The 15,934-nt window shown below is 42.8% G+C and overlaps 1 protein-coding gene across 1 annotated transcript in view; it reads right to left on the bottom strand.

The window, feature by feature from the left end:
* CFAP54 (cilia and flagella associated protein 54) overlaps positions 1–15,934 on the bottom strand; it is a 347,358-nt gene that overhangs the window by 292,570 nt on the left and 38,854 nt on the right. Inside the window, exons 2-3 of the mRNA XM_043967706.1 lie at positions 4,817–5,490; positions 1,048–1,153 (exon numbers count right to left, since the gene is read on the bottom strand). Coding sequence (XP_043823641.1) covers positions 1,048–1,153; positions 4,817–5,490 — 780 coding nt within the window. The remainder of the gene's footprint in view (positions 1–1,047; positions 1,154–4,816; positions 5,491–15,934) is intronic.

Here is a 15,934-nt window from a genome sequence, read left to right as displayed (position 1 = left end):
CAGTAAGATTCTCAACCACTCAAGACATTGGTCTAACAATCTACATACTAAAAACCAAATGGATGAAAAACGTGTGTTGTTCAGACTGTGATACCATTGGATACCATGGCTGATGCCACCTTTTGGATGAAAAAAAATTTTTCAATCCAGATTCCTGAAAGACTCAACCACATTATATTCTCCTTTAAGAAAACTGGGCATGTGGCAGAACCAGAAATACAAGTGAGGGAAACTGTGAGTCCTCAATAGAAGCCAAGACTCAACCATGCTTCTGCTGTACCTGTCAAATTAAATCCAGGAACCCAAAGTACTCCACAGTTCTGAGCGCTGATTGGGAACTCAGCTGGGATATAAAACTAGTAACTGTCTGAAAAGAGAATGCAAGAGTAAGCAAGAGCAGGGGACAGTTGATATTGCTCCTACCCTGGTTAAGTCAGGGCACTCAGCACTAGAGGATGCTTGCAATGAGGGGGATTGGGGAAGGGGAGGGGAGAAGGGGAGCGCCATGCTGGCTACACAAAGCCAGGGAGGAGGAAAACAACAGGAAGGGGTGTTCTGGGAGCCCTTTTGTATAAGGTGGGAACATGATGAATCAGCATTTCCTGCATGGAGTCCACCACACCCTAGATTAACCCAAGGCTGATCTCTGGCTGGTCCCTAGCCAGCTGTCTTTCATTTGCAGGCATCTTTGACCCCTGGGGCATCTCAGCTACAAATTAAAATAAGGTACCCTATGGGCCACACCATAGGTTTCATCTTTACCCATTCTTTTGTTCCAATAAGAAAGATTTAAAAAAAAAATTTGTTCAGTATTTTATTATTTCCCAGTTACATATAAAGATAATTGCAACATTTGTTTTCATAGGATTTTTAGTTCCAAATTATTCTTCCACCCTCCCTTCCCTCCCTCCTCCCCTAGAAAGATTTTTTTAATGCAACCACTTAGTAAATTCTGAAATAGATCAAACAAAAAAAATTTGCTATGAAAATGAAAAGAATCCTTTCTTTGATTTTTTTGATCCCACTTTTGACATTAGGGGTACTCACTTGTATTTGAACGAGGCTGTCCCCAACCTTCAAAAGCTGCTCATTGTAATACTCGAGTGGCAGGCGGCGCTCATACTTGTTCCAGATATTAAACAGGGTGTTGGCACTATAAAAATCCATAAAACACAATGATAGATCCCAGGTCAAAAGCAAATTCAAAATAACCAGCTGCTAACTCTAGAAAAGCTTACTTTATACATATAAAGTCTTTCCAAAGGGCCTCATTCTCATTGTTCATTGGCAGTAAGAACAAAACATCCTTTGTCTTTACTTATGAGGAGCTCCCATAACCTCCATTTGTCTTTCTGCCAGTTGATACCCAGATCTACAGGCCTAGCCCTCACCTCCCTCCCGTGCTCCAGCTGTAAACATCACCAACAGATGCCTGCAGGTCACTGAGGCATCTCTCTCAGACGCAACGTGTCCAGAACAAACACCAATATTTCCTCTCACCAATCCCACCCCTGCTCCTAACTTCCCTATTGCAATCTAAGGGTCAACCATTCTTCTGATCAATCAGGGTGGCAACGACCCCTCAATAAGGAAAATAATCCCTCCATCTTTGTTCCAGTATTACCCAGGTTTTTTCATGCATATTCAATCTTTTCCTCTATACTACCTCCTGCCTCAGACACTTATCACCTATGAGTCATCCTGGGCAAGTCACTTCACCACTGTCTGCCTCAGTTTCCCCATCAGTAAAATGGGAATAATAATAGCACCTATCTCCCAAGGCTGAGTTGAAGATCAAAGAAGATAATATTCGTAAAGCACTTCACGAATCTTAAATGCTAGCTGTGGCTACTACCATTGATGATCCCATCCAGATTCTGTCTCTGTTCAGGCTTACTCCTCACTGTTCCCCAAACACTGATGGCTCAGTGAGAAAGGGCAATAATCCAAACAACCACTACCACCAAAGATGAAAGGATGTTTAATCAAAGGCAGACACGATCCCCTTTCACTGTTCATGTAAAACCTCTGCTTTTCAACTCAGGCATCCCTGAAAAGGGTTCCATACCTGCTGTTCTTCTCTTCCCTCTCTACATTCTCTCCCTTGATGATCTCCTTTTCATTTATGCAAACAGCTCCTCAAGCCCTCTCTCTGGTCCTTATTTCTCAATGAGGTCTAGAGCTGCATCTTCATCTGCCTATGGGATATCTCCAATGTGATCCAACGAGTATTTATTAAGCATCCACTAGGTACAAGACACTGTGGATTCCATGCATTCAAACACAAAATGAAAAAGAGTCCCTGTACCCAGAAAGCCAATATTCTACCGGAGAAGGATATGATATTATTATTAGTGATGATAATAATGATTATTATCATTATAACTAACAGTAAGCTTGGCCAAGCATTTTACATATATTACCTCATGAATGGATTAATATATCTCATAATAGCACCTACCTCATAACAACTTTATGAGACAGGTGCTATTACTATCCCAATTTTACAAAAGGGGAAACTGAGGCTGAGATTGAATGAACCGTCATAGGTAACACAGCTCATAAATATCTGAGGCAAGACTTTGATGTAGGTCTTTTATCCACTCTGCCTCCTAGCTACCCACATGCACACTGATAAATATACATGACTATTTGAGAAAGAAGAGAGCTTTGACCAATGGGAAGATCAGCAAGGGCTTCCCCTAGCATGTGGCACATGAGCGGAGCTCTAAGGAAAGCCAGAGGAGTCTCGGGGGCAGAGGTGAGGAAGGAGTTCCAAGCATGGGAGACAGCCTATACGAAGGCTTGTAAGAGAAAGACAGAAAGCAAAATACATGAAACAGCAACCAGGCCTGTCTACCTAGAAGACAGCTTTCATAAGGGAGAGCCTGGAAAGGTGGACACCAGACTGGGAAGGGTTTTAAATGCCAAACAGAGGAACTCAGATTTGACCCTAGAGGAAATAAGGAGCTGCTTAAGGTTCTTGAGCAGGGGAGTGATCCAGAAAAATTGCATTTCATGAAGACATGCATTTCATGGCAGCCTGGATTGGAGAGGTAAGACACTGGAGGCAAGAAGTCCAGTTAGGAGGCTTTTGAAATAGTCCAAGTAAGAAGTGATGAACGTGTGAACTAGGATGGTGGCCATGTGAGTATAGGGAAAGGAACCCATGTGGGATCCATTGGGAAGGTAAAATTACCAAAGGAACATGAAAGAGGGAGGCACCAAGGATGATGCCAATGCTGGGAACCTGAGTTGTCAGAAAGATGGTGGTATCCTGAACAGAAAAACGTGAGCTTGAAAGAGGGTTTTGTTTTTGCATGATTACTTTGACAGGCCTATAGGACATCCAGTTGAAGATTCCAATCCACAATTGGTGACGCAGGACTAGAGCTCAGCAGAGAGCTCTCTTCCCTGATGTGCCAAAAGCAACAGTCTCCTTACATATCTTACCCCCTCCACTCTCTCTCCCCTCCAATCTGTACTTCATACCATGACCAGAATAATCTTGCTTCTACATAGCTCTAACCATGTCAATCCTCTGTTAAAAATCATTACTATCTCTCAAATAAAGTTCAAATTCCTCTGTGTGATATTCCAGGTCCCCCAAGACTGGGCACTACCCTGTAAAACAGGAGGGTTGCACCAGATGGCCTCTGAGGTCTCTATGAACTTATGTGTGACCTTCAAAAAGTCACTTTACTTCCCTGGGTGTCAGTTTCCCCATCTGTAAATGAGGGGGAGAGGTGGACTCCATGATTTATGAAGTCAATTCTAGCTCTAAATCTAAGATCCTGTGATCCCAGGACCAACAAGGACGTGAGTCCTTCTATTCCAAAAACCCCTCCAACCCTCCTCTTTCATCTTCTTTTCCCATTTCCTCCTCTTCTCTCTGTTCTCTCCTCCTCATCCTTCTGTCCCCCTCTCTCCTCCTCTTCCTCTCCCTCTCCTCCTCCTATTTCTATCCTCTAGTGTCTATTCTCCTCCTTTCCTCCTCTTTCTATTCCTCTCCTCCTCTTTCTGTTCTCTCTCCTGCTCCTCCTGTTCCCTTTCTCTTCCTCATCTCTTTCTGCTTCCTCCTCTCCTCCTATTTCTATTTCTCCACTTCTACTCCCCCTGTTTCTATTCCTCCTCCTTTTCTCCTCTTCCTATTCCTCTCCTCTTCTTGTTATCCCTCCCCCTCCTCCTGTTCTCCCTTCTTTCCTCCTTTTCCTCTTCCTCCTCTCTTCCTATTTCTTTCTTTTGGGGGGGGGGCAGGGCGATGGGGCTTAAGTGACTTGCCCAAGGTCACACAGCTAGTAAGTGTCAAGTGTCTGAGGCCGGATTTGAACTCAGGAACTCCTGAATCCAGGGCAGGTGCTTTATCCACTGCGCCACCTAGCCGCCCCCCCTTCCTATTTCTCCTCCTGTTTCTATTCCTCCTCCTTTTCTCCTCTTTCTATTCCTCTCTTCTTGTTATCCTTTCTCCTCCTTCTGTTCCCCTCCTTTCCTCTTCTTCCTTTCTATTTTTTCTTTCCTCCTTTTCCTCTTCCTCTTCTTCTATTTCTATTCGTCCTTCTCTCCTCCTGTTTCTATTCCTCCTCTTCTTCTTTCGTATCTATTCTTCCTCCTCTCCTCCTTTCTATTTCTCTCCCCCTCCTTCTGTTTCCCCTTCTCTCCTGCTCTTCCTCTTTCTATCCCTCCTCTTCTCTTTCTGTTCCTCTTCCTTACTCAAGCGGTACATCATCCCCGCCTCCTCTCCGTCACCTAGCAACCATCCCCAGCATCCCTCCGCCCCACCCCGCCCCGCCCCGTCCCGCCTCGTGGAGGCGGTCACCTGCGACGCTGGAAGTTCTGGCGCTCCTGGAGGGTGGCGGCCCGTCCGTGCTTCCTGGCAAGGAAGCCCAGCAAGCCCTGCATTTCCTTCTCGAAGGAGGCGAGCAGCGGGTTCTTGGCGTCAAGGGGCCCGTAGAAGGAGGCCCCGGGTAGCTCGGTCGTGTAGCACAGCCGGCGCGGCGAAGGAGGAGGCGAGGGCTGCAGAGAGGGGCACTCGCACTCGGAGTGCGGCTGGGTCGCCTGGTAGCGCTTCAGCAGCGCCCGCACGGGCAGCGGCCGCGAGACGGACAACAGCATGTTCTGCGTGGGGGGCTCGACGGCCTGCAAGCGGCGCCGCCGGGACGACAGCGACGCGGGCGGGGCCGAGACCGAGCCGTACTCGCCGTCCGAGGGCGGACTGCGGTAGGCGGCTAGGCTCGCCGAGTAGGTCGTGGGGTACTGGGGCACTCTCAGCGTCAGCACCGGCGCCGAGCTGCGGGCGCCCAGCGAGGACCAGCTCCGGCCCGTGGAGGAGTCCGACCCCGAGCCGCCCGACGACGAGCTCTGGACCGGGCTGTTCGGGGCTGAGGCCCTGTCTCCAGGGACTTTCAGGGTAGCCATGACTGCGACCACTCCGGCCGGCTCTGGAGGATTTGGGCTCTGAGGGGACGCGGCCGGTTGCCGGGAGACGGCCTCCTAGCAACCAGGCAGCCAATCGGGAGCAGCGCCCGGGAGAGCGCGGGGTGGGGCAAGCCCTGGCAGAGGCTCAATGCTCGTCCTCCTCCCATCCATCCTGGGTTGGTGGTGCTTGGAAAGTTTCGAAGATAGCACCAAGGGCTGGTTTAGGGCTACAGAAGCCCTTAGGGGCCATCTAATCCGACCCCTTTATAGTATTATATCAGTGCAATAGAATTTTAATAGATATTATTTTATTTTATAATAATTCTATTAGCCACAGTATTTTAGAAAATTAGAAGTTTGTTGATGTGACTTACCACTACTACATTATACATCCAAATAGTAGAAATTTAACAACAACCACAACAATAATAATAACATACATAATGGTAGCAGTCTAGAGTGAGGAAAACTTCCTGAATTCAAGTCTGCCTCCGATACTTACTAGTTGTGTGACTCTGGGCAAGTCACTTTACCCGTTTGCCTCAGTCTCCTCATCTGTAAAATCAGCTGAAGAAGGGAATGGCAAATCTTTGACGAGAAAACACCATATAGAGTCACAAAGAGTCCAACACAACTGAACAACGAACAAATTACAAACAAAATTTCATTTGCATTCACAACACTGTAATGTAAGATTACTAGGTCCTTATTTAGCAGATGAGGAAACTAAGAAAAATGAGTGACTTTTCCCATGGGCACACAGTTATTTAGTGTAGGTCAGTATCTGAACCCATTACATCGTCAGACTTTCAATGAAGCATTCTATTCATTACACTACCAATCAAACTTTTTGGTCCCAGGACCATTTTACACTTAAAAACTATTGAGGACCCAGCCCAAAGAGCTTTTGTTTATGTGGGTTATATCTCTCAATGTTTACCATCTTAGAATTGAAAACATCTTAGTGTTACCATGAAAATAGTTTTGACCTCACTGACCCCCAGAAAGGTCTCCAGGGATCCCCTTGCTCAAGGTCACACTTTGAGAAAGAGAATGAAGCACCAACTATGTGGCAGGGACTGTACTAAGCAGTTTACAATTATCTCGTTTGAGAATTACACTAAAGTATCATGTTATTATATTATGCTACATATCACTAAAGTGTTATATTATTACATTACATTACATATTACATAACACTAAAGAAGTGCTTAAATGAACAGAGACGATTCAGTTCAAGTATTTATCAGGCTTCTGGACAGGTACAAAACCACTGTTCTAGACCTGAGGATACAAAGAAAAATATCATATATCCCTGTTTTCAAGACTTTTGCATTCATAGCAGAGAGCAGTGGGATCTATGTACACAAATAATTGTGATAGAAGGAAAACTGAAATTAGTACAAAGGAGGGGTCCAAGACAATCTGGGAAGGGAAGGATAACTTTCAGTCACAATGGCTTCATGGAAGAGGTGGCCTCTGAGTTGGATCTTTTCTTTTTTTTGGGTGAGGCAATTGGGGTTAAGGGACTTGCCCAGGGTCACACAGCTAGTAAGTGTCAAGGGTCTGAGGTCAGATTTGAACTCAGGTCCTCCTGAATCCAGAGCCAATGCTCTATCCACTGCGCCACCTAGCCACCCCATGAGTTGGGTCTTGAAACAAGGGAAGGACCTCATTAGGGATTGGGAAGAGCCAGAAGAGGGGAAAAGCTGGGCGGAAGATGGGATAATCTCATGTGATTATATTGCTCACAAGCACTTGCTGACATGCCAGGGTCACGCTAAAGGGGAGACTTTTTTGGGTTTCAAGTCTACAGCCCTGAGTTTGAGTTTGGCTCTGCCACTGACTACCTACGTGACCTTGGGCAAGCCATTCACCTGAACCTCAGTTTCCTCCACTGTAAAAATAGCACTAGATGGATTAGACGACCTTTCAACTCTAGATCTATGATGATAGGGTCTCTGTCCTCACTGCCCTTAGGAACCCCAGATTGACTTCTCTGCCTGCTCCACATGTATTTCTCAAGCCCCTCAGGCTGCCCAGGGAACTTCTAAGTTTCTTCTAACCAAGATTAGATAAAATTAGTTTAAAGCTGTTTTTTTTTTTTTTTAGTGAGGCAATTGGGGTTAAGTGACTTGCCCAGGGTCACACAGCTAGTAAGTGTTAAGTGTCTGAGGCCGGATTTGAACTCAGGTACTCCTGACTCCAGGGCCGGTTCTCTATCCACTGAGCCACTTAGCTGCCCCCTAAAGCTGTTATTAATTCCACTCATGTCATGCCCTGAATATTGAATTTAAAATAGGAGACAGCATTAATTATTTCTTTTCATTGTTCCCACATTGACAAAGCCTGCGGTGAGGGAGATGGAAGGAGTTTGCATTGACTCTTTTTCTCCACCTCCTCCGAATTCCCTAGATGATAAAAGGCCAGATACTGTGAGTCTCAGTTCCTTCATTCGGAAAATGGACAGAATCCTGACGTGACCCAAATCATTGTGTAGTTAGGATCATGGATTTAGAGCTAGAAAAGACATTACAGGCAATACAGTCCACTCCCCTTGTTTTATAGATGAGAAAAGGGATTTGCCCCAGGTGAGTTGCACAGGTGAGAGTCAGACCTAGAACCTTGACCTCTGTCTGCATCAGTTTCCCTAACTGTAAAATACAAATAATCATAGCACCTACCTCATGGGGTTGTCATGAGAATCAAAGGAGATAATATTTGTAAACCACTTATCACAGTGCCTGGACCATAGTGTTGTTGTTGTTGTTGTTGTTGTTATTGTTGTTGTCGTCGAGTCCTTTCAGTCATTCCTGACTCTTCCAGTCCAACCCCATTCGGGATTTTCTTGATAAAGATATTGGAGTGAGTTGGGGCAACTAGGTGGCACAGTGGATAGAGCATTGGTCCTGATGTTAGGAAGACCTGAGTTCAAATCTCACTCAGACATTTACTTACCCTGGGCAAGTCACTTAAGCCCAATTGCCTTAAAACATCCAGGACCATTTCCAGTCATCCTAATATATATCTCACCATTGGACCCAGATATCTCTGAAGGAGAGAGTGAGGTTGGTGACCTCCCTCATTTAAATCCAGTTCACTGCAAGTCATGACATCGCCTCCTGATGTCATGTTCTTCTTTGAGAATGAAGGGCAAACAACAACTGCAGTGGTTTCCCATTTCCTTCTCCAGCTCATTTGACAAATGAGGAAACTTAGGCAAATAAGGAAAAGTGACTTGCCCAAAGTCACACAGCTAAGTTAATGTATGAGACCACATTTGAACTCAGGTCTTCCTGTCTCCAAGTCCTGAAGTTCTATCCACTGAACCACCTGACTACAAAATACTTGCAAAGCATTTGGCAAAACTTAAAACATCATATAAATGCTAGCTGCCCCATAGTAGGTGCTTAATAAAAGCACAGTACTATTTCTCTCTGATGATATATCATTTATTACCATTTTCCTAAGCAATTACTAATAATCAACAATGATTATTAATAACTATAATTTATGAGTATATCCATCCATACATACTTAGTAAGGTCTTGGCAGCTTCCTAGAACCAGATTCATCACCAAGTCAATTTCAGTGTAATGAATATTTTGGCCAGAGCAACTTCCTTTGTTTTAAATTTTTTTTTAACCGTGAACTTTACAAACACAAATATTTCAATGTACAAAATATACCAAAAAAGAGTTTTGTCTATGAAATTTAACTTCTGTTAATATGCAGTTTGTTTTTTATCATATGTTATATTTAATAAGGCAATAAAAATTTCTGTTTGTGTCCCCTTTTGAATTTCTTTTTACTTTTTAATGTTTTGTCGGTGGTCATTTCTTCCTTATTTTATTTTTCCTATCTCTGTCGCCACCCGTTCTTGCTCCCTTTCCCTTCCACCCAAAGAAGCCTTCCCCTTGTAACAAATAAACAGACTTAGGCAAAGCCTATCGATGATGCATTAATCATGTCTTAAAATGTATGCCTCATTGTAGACCCCAGAGCAGTTTTCAGAGATAGCTTTAGCACATTTGAAAAAAAAAATACAGCCAAGTTTATATTTAATGAATTTAAAATCTAAGTTACCAGTTAACAGAGACCCTATTTTCTTATAAACAGAATAATGCCAAGCACAACATTACAGACATTCAAAAATATTTCAGCTAGAAGCAAAGCATTTTAACAATCAGAATTCTCACTTTTGTCACAATTACAAATAATGCATTAATTTGAGAACAAGCAAACACTAAGACTAGCTTCTAAGTTCAATTTTCCATTTCCAATAAGATTCCCTGGCCTACAATCTGATTTATTTTAGCTCTGACCTAATTTCTTCCGGGCTCTATGGGCCTGTGCTAATTTTTACTGCTGGCCTAATACAGTATATTCACTGTGCTCAAATAGTCACTGAAGATGGTAACAGTGATGATGTTGATAATTAAGTATCCCTGTCACCTACTGAAGACAATGGGCATCTTCTTCCAATTTGGAACCACACTCTCTCAGACGGAGGAGGAGAATCATTCTTTGATCATAGTAACTTGGGTCTTCATCTCTAAATGAGCAGTGAAGGCTCTAAATAAAGTAATTAATACTACCTAGATGTTTTTCCCAGGATGTTTAAGTAAAATGGTAAAGAACTAAGAATGAAATCTAGTAAGTTTCAGCTCTTTTCTCCTCTTTCCTTGCAGGAGGAAGCAGTGTAATACACTGGAAATCATTCTAGACATCAACTGGGAGGACCTGAATTGAAATCCCAACTCAGCCCCTTATTAGCTATATGCCCCCTGAGCAGATCACCCTTAACCTCTCTAGGGCTATTTCCTCATTTATAAAATGAAAAGGTTGGCCTAGATCGGTGAGATCAAACTCACAGAGAAAAGGGAGCTGCTGAACTGTATTACATAAGGATCCCTGCTGGCCACATATTGAATTAGTTTTAAACTGTAATATTATCCATGTTTCATTGTATTTTTATTTATTTTGTTAACTATTTCCTGATTCATTTTAATCCGCTTCAGGCAGCACTCTGCCATGTTGCAGGTCCTGTATTTGACACCTCTGACCTAGATGACGCAGCTGTAAAATACATGATCTTATGTAGTTTTCTACTCTCAGATTAAAAAGACAGCTGAAAATTTGCTGTTAGGTTCTTCCAGTGATATTGATGAAACTGAAAAGGCAATGAGAAAAGTGTTAGACAGGGGAAGGGGAGAGGGGGAATAAACGAAAATAAAATAAACCAAATCATAAAGAAAAGAGAGCACAGATACTGAGGTGGCAGGAAACCTTTAAAAAGAATTCAGTTGGGGATGGCTAGGTGGCGCAGTGGATAAAGCACCAGCCCTGGATTCAGGAGGACCTGAGTTCAAATCCAGCCTCAGACACTTGACACTTACCAGCTGTGTGACCCTGGGCAAGTCACTTAACCCCCATTGCCCCACAAAAAAATAAAATAAATAAAATAAATAAAAAGAATTCAGTGATTCAGGTAAAATCATGCTCATCAAACTTGCAGATGACACCAAGCTAGGAAATAGAGCGAAAACATTGGATGATGAAGTCAAGATCTAAAAGGACCTAAACAGGCAAGAGCATTGGATTGAACCTGACAATGAGAAGTTCAATAGGGATGAATGAAATGTTTTGTACCTGGGATTTTAAAACAAACAAAAAAATCTCCCAGGGCACCTAGGTGGTACAGTGGATATAGTGCTGGACCTGGGGTCAGGAAGACTCATCTCCCTGAGTTCAAATCTGTCCTCAGATACTTCCTAGCTGTGTGACGTTGGACAAGTCACTTCACCCTGTTTGCTTCAGTTTCCTCATCTGTAAAATGAGCTGGAGAAGGAAATGGCAAACTACTCCAGTATCTTTGCCAAGAAAACCCCAAATGGGGTCACAAAGAGTCAGACACAATTGAAAGCAACTGAACAAGAAAACGAAACAAAAACAAAATGAAACAACTTTCTAAGCATAAGATGGGGAAGGCCTTATTAGAATTCCTGAAAAAGATCTGAAGGCTGTAGTGGACTGCAAACTCAATATAAGTCAACAGAGTGAAAGGAAATCTGAAAAAGTTAATGCTATCCAGCGCTACATTAAGAAGCCCATAGGTTTCAGGGATAAGGAGGTGACGGTCCCTTTGTCCTCTGCTCTCATCAGAACTCACCTGCAGTATTCTGTTCAGTTCTAGGGCACTGTAGTTTAGGGACTTTGATAAACTGTAGCCCGTACAGTGGAGGAGTGCACACCAGGAAAGATAAAACTCTGGGGGACATGATAGCTGTCTCCAAGCATCTGAAGGGCTGTCACATGGAAGAAAGATTCAGATTGTTCTGTTTGGTCTCAAAGGGCAGAACCAGGAATAACGGATGCAAAAGAGCAAATATAGGCTTGATGTCAGGAAAAACTTCCCAACAATTTTTATATCAACAGAGTGCCTTGTTCACAGTAGTAATTGTTGTTTATTGTGTCCAGCTTTTTGTGACCCCATTTGGGGTTTTCTTGGCAGTAGGTTGCCATTTCCTTCTCCAGCTCATTTGGCAGATGAGGAAACTAAGGCATACAGGGTTAAATGACTTGCTCAGGGTCACACAGCTAATAAGTGTCTGAGGCCACATTTGAACTCAGGAAGATGAGTCTTCCTGACTCTGGACCCAGCACTCTTATCCATTGTGCTACCTGGTTGCCCTAGGAGCTGTCCAATAGTACAAGGGCTGTCCCCAGAGGGGGTGGATTCCCCCTTCTTAGAGATCTGCAAACAGAGGGTATATCATAAAGGATGTGTTAGAGGAGAGATTCCTTTTGTATATGGATTGGATTAGATAGTTGCTGTGGTACCTTCCAACCCTCGTATTCTGTGATTCTGCGACTTCAGAAGCCACCTTGTCCAACCTTCTAATTTTACAGGTAAGGAAATAGAGGAGGTTCAAAACCTCACCCAGGGTCACACAAGATAGCGACTTGGCAGGTCTGAAATCCAAGGACGCTGACTACAGAGCCAGGAGATGGTATTTGAATTTAGATCCTCAGACTCCAAAACCAATCACTTAAGGCACTGTGCCAAGCTGGTCCCTTACGTGGCTATTTTTTTTTATCTTAGCTATTCCCTCTAAATTGGCTTTATCCCAAACTCAAATGATAGCTTTTAAAAATCAGTGATAAAATATAAGATATGAATTGGACCAGTCATTTCATTGGCATATTCCTTTCAAAAAAGGAAATTCCCTCTAACAATATCAGTCAGCATCTTCTCTGAAATTTAGTCTTAGAGGATTATCTAAAGCACTGAAAGATAAACCAATTTGTCCAGGGTTCAAGGGTCAGTATTCATCAGAGGCAGAACTCTGAACCCCAGTCTTCCCACTTCTGAGGCCAGCTACCCCACAGTGAAATATGAGATGAATGAAATTTAAGTATTTAAGTTGGGTAATTAATTTTTTATTTCTTTTCCTCCACCTGAATAATTACTAAGGGAACAATGGTGAGCTTGGCAATATATTGGATAGCCACTTGGCATATTCACATAGAAAATGCCTTCTGAGTCATCATTGGCAAGATAGAAGATCCAAGTTCCGTTCATTTTAAATTATATCTGAAGCAATTTTCAGCTTTTTGGGGTGGTTTGTTCTTCCTTGCAATTAGATCCATTGATTGTAATATCTTTATATTTCATTGCTGGTTCCTTTTCATCTCTTAACTGTAACACTAGCGCAGTGTATTATGGTAACAATTGTCCCTGACAGTGTTAAAATGTAAACATCTCTATCCTTATAATTAAAGTCACTGTTGGATGTTAGGTTCCCTCATTTTTTTTGCCCATGCAAGTACCCCCTTTGTCCAAATTTACTATCAGAGGAAGAATATATCACATCCATACTCATTATAATCCAGATTTAGCTTTTCTTCTTTGGGCCTGACCCAAAGACAAATGTTTTGTCCTATTCAAAAATTCAATGACTTGCTCCTCCTTCCACCCCTTCTTGGTCTTTTCCCACATCATCCCAAACAAAATAAAATAACCCTTGCTAAATCTGCGTCAGGGAAAGGCTGCCATCATTGTCCTTTTTAAAATCTCTTCAATGCCTTTTTCTTCTGCTAAAGGCTTATAATGGTTATCTATTTTTAATAACTTGCAAAAGAGCAACAGAAGGAGAGTGGAGACAATCCAAAGAAACCTTTGATTACTATCATTCTGAACAATCAAATCATGTCAATATTACTATGAGATTCTAAGGCTTGAAGTATTGTCTCTTTTGCTATCCTGAATCAGTCACAAGTCCTGGGGGGAAAGAAGCATTTTTTTTCCTTTGATAGTCAAATAATCCATGAAATAGAATATTTTTACTTTGTTTAAGAAAAAAAAATGTTATAACAATAAGAATATGCACCCAGCAATCCTTTATAGTAGTAACTTTGGATAGACCACAATTGCTAAGGAATTTTTCAACAGGAAAAAAGGCTACCAGGCTGGACCAACATTGTGCACAATCCAGCACAATACTGGAGCCTGCTCAAAGGAGCTTGTGAGAGCAGATTGTTAGATCTCCAGTGGGAGCACCTCAGAAATCAGCAAATGATACAAATTGGAGCTTGATTTATTGTTCTGTCCACTGTCTAGACTTAACAAAAGTGATGGGGAAAATATCAATAGTGTGTTGAGGTACATCCCCCCCCCCACCCAGAAAGCCCATTGTTAAACATTTGCCAGCACACTCCTACTGGAAACCCATTATATTTATATGATTAGTCCCCTGATGAAATTGTATGGTTGCACATGTTAGAGTACCATTTTGAGTAGCCCAAAGGGCAATGGACAGATATATGGCAGGCTGTGGCATGTGTCCAGGGAAAACAGCAATGATAATAGCAAGTATTTATATATAGGGCAGTGAGTTTCAAAATGCTGGGGGCAGCTAGGTGGTGCAGTGGATAAGGCACCGGCCCTGGATTCAGGAGGACCTGAGTTCAAATCGATTCTCAGACACTTGACATTTACTAGCTGTGTCACTGTGGGCAAGTCACTAAACCCTCATTGCCCCACAAAACAAACAAACAAAAAAGAGTTACAAAATGCTTCCCACATCATCTGATTTGGTCTTCACAACAACCCTGTGAGAAAGGTGCTATTATCATCTAATGTTTACAGATTAAGAAACTAAAGCTGAAGACTTCAAGAGACTTGGCCACAGTCATTAAGCTAGTGAATATCTGAGTCAAACTCACGCCTTCTTGACTCCAAGGCCAGATTTCTGTTCACTACCCTACCTAGGGAATTGGCATAATGGAGGTCTTTTATTTTTTCAAGGTGATGGGGAGAGAGGATTATAGGGAAGAGTAGAGGGAAGCCCAATGAGAGGGTGTGGGGAAAGCGATAATGATGCCAAAATAAAGAGGAGAAAAAGGGTAGAAAAAAGTGTCAATGAATCATTCAAAAAAAAATACACAAAAGGGGGCAGCTAGGTAGCGCAGTAGATAAAACACCAGCCCTGGATTCAGGAGGACCTGAGTTCAAATCCAGCCTCAGACACTTGACACTTACTAGCTGTGTGACCCTGGGCAAGTCACTTAACTCCAATTGCCTCACCCCCCCAAAAAAAAATACACAAAAGAAAGGTGTTCAGAAGAGGCCTGGACAAGCTACACTCGATTACAATATACAATTTAATGCATATTTTTAAACCTGCATATAAATGAAATTCCTGTTGTCCTAGACATTCCTTTTTTAAAAATAGTCCTTTGGTTTTTTTTCAAGGAAAAAAGTGGCCTAAAGGATATTGTTGAAGAAATGTGTGGTCAGAATAGGAGGTAGACAGGACATGTGGTAAGAGGGAGTGCTAACTAGCAGAAAGCCCATGTGTTTCACTGGTACCCTCTAAATACAAAGAGACCTCAAGAAGTTCTCCAGCATGAGAGACAGATCTTCTAGAGTAGGAATTCTTAAGGGTCAGGGGGTCGTATTATGGACCCCTTTAGAAATCTGGTGAAGCCCGAGGAGCCCCCCCCAGTATCATGACTTTACATGCATAAAATGAAATACAGAGGATTATAGGTGAAATCAATTCTATTGGAAATACAGTTACCAATTATTTTTAAAAATTAAGCTCATGGGGGGCAGCTAGGTGGCACAGTGGATAGAGCACCGGCCCTGGAGTCAGGAGTACCTACCTGAGTTCAAATCCGGCCTCAGACACTTAACACTTACTGGCTGTGTGACCCTGGGCAAGTCACTTAACCCCAATTGCCTAACACCAAAAAAAGAAAAAAGAAAAAGAAAAGGAAAAAATTAAGCTCATAGGGAGCAGCTAGGTGGTGCAGTGGATAAAGCACCAGCCCTGGATTCTGGAGGACCTGAGTTCAAATTTGGCCTCAGACACTTGACCCTTACTAGCTGTGTGACCCTGGGCAAGTCACTTAACCCTCATTGTCCCACACACACAAAAAAAATTAAGGTCATGGATCCCAGGTTGAGAACCACTGGTCTATGGGTAATCTATGCTAAAAGAAGGGAGAGAAT

Source organism: Dromiciops gliroides, chromosome 5, assembly GCF_019393635.1.
Source record: "Dromiciops gliroides isolate mDroGli1 chromosome 5, mDroGli1.pri, whole genome shotgun sequence".
NCBI classification, from domain to species: domain Eukaryota; kingdom Metazoa; phylum Chordata; class Mammalia; order Microbiotheria; family Microbiotheriidae; genus Dromiciops; species Dromiciops gliroides.
Note: the sequence above shows the minus strand (reverse complement) of the source record. Positions and strands in the feature narration are given on the sequence as shown.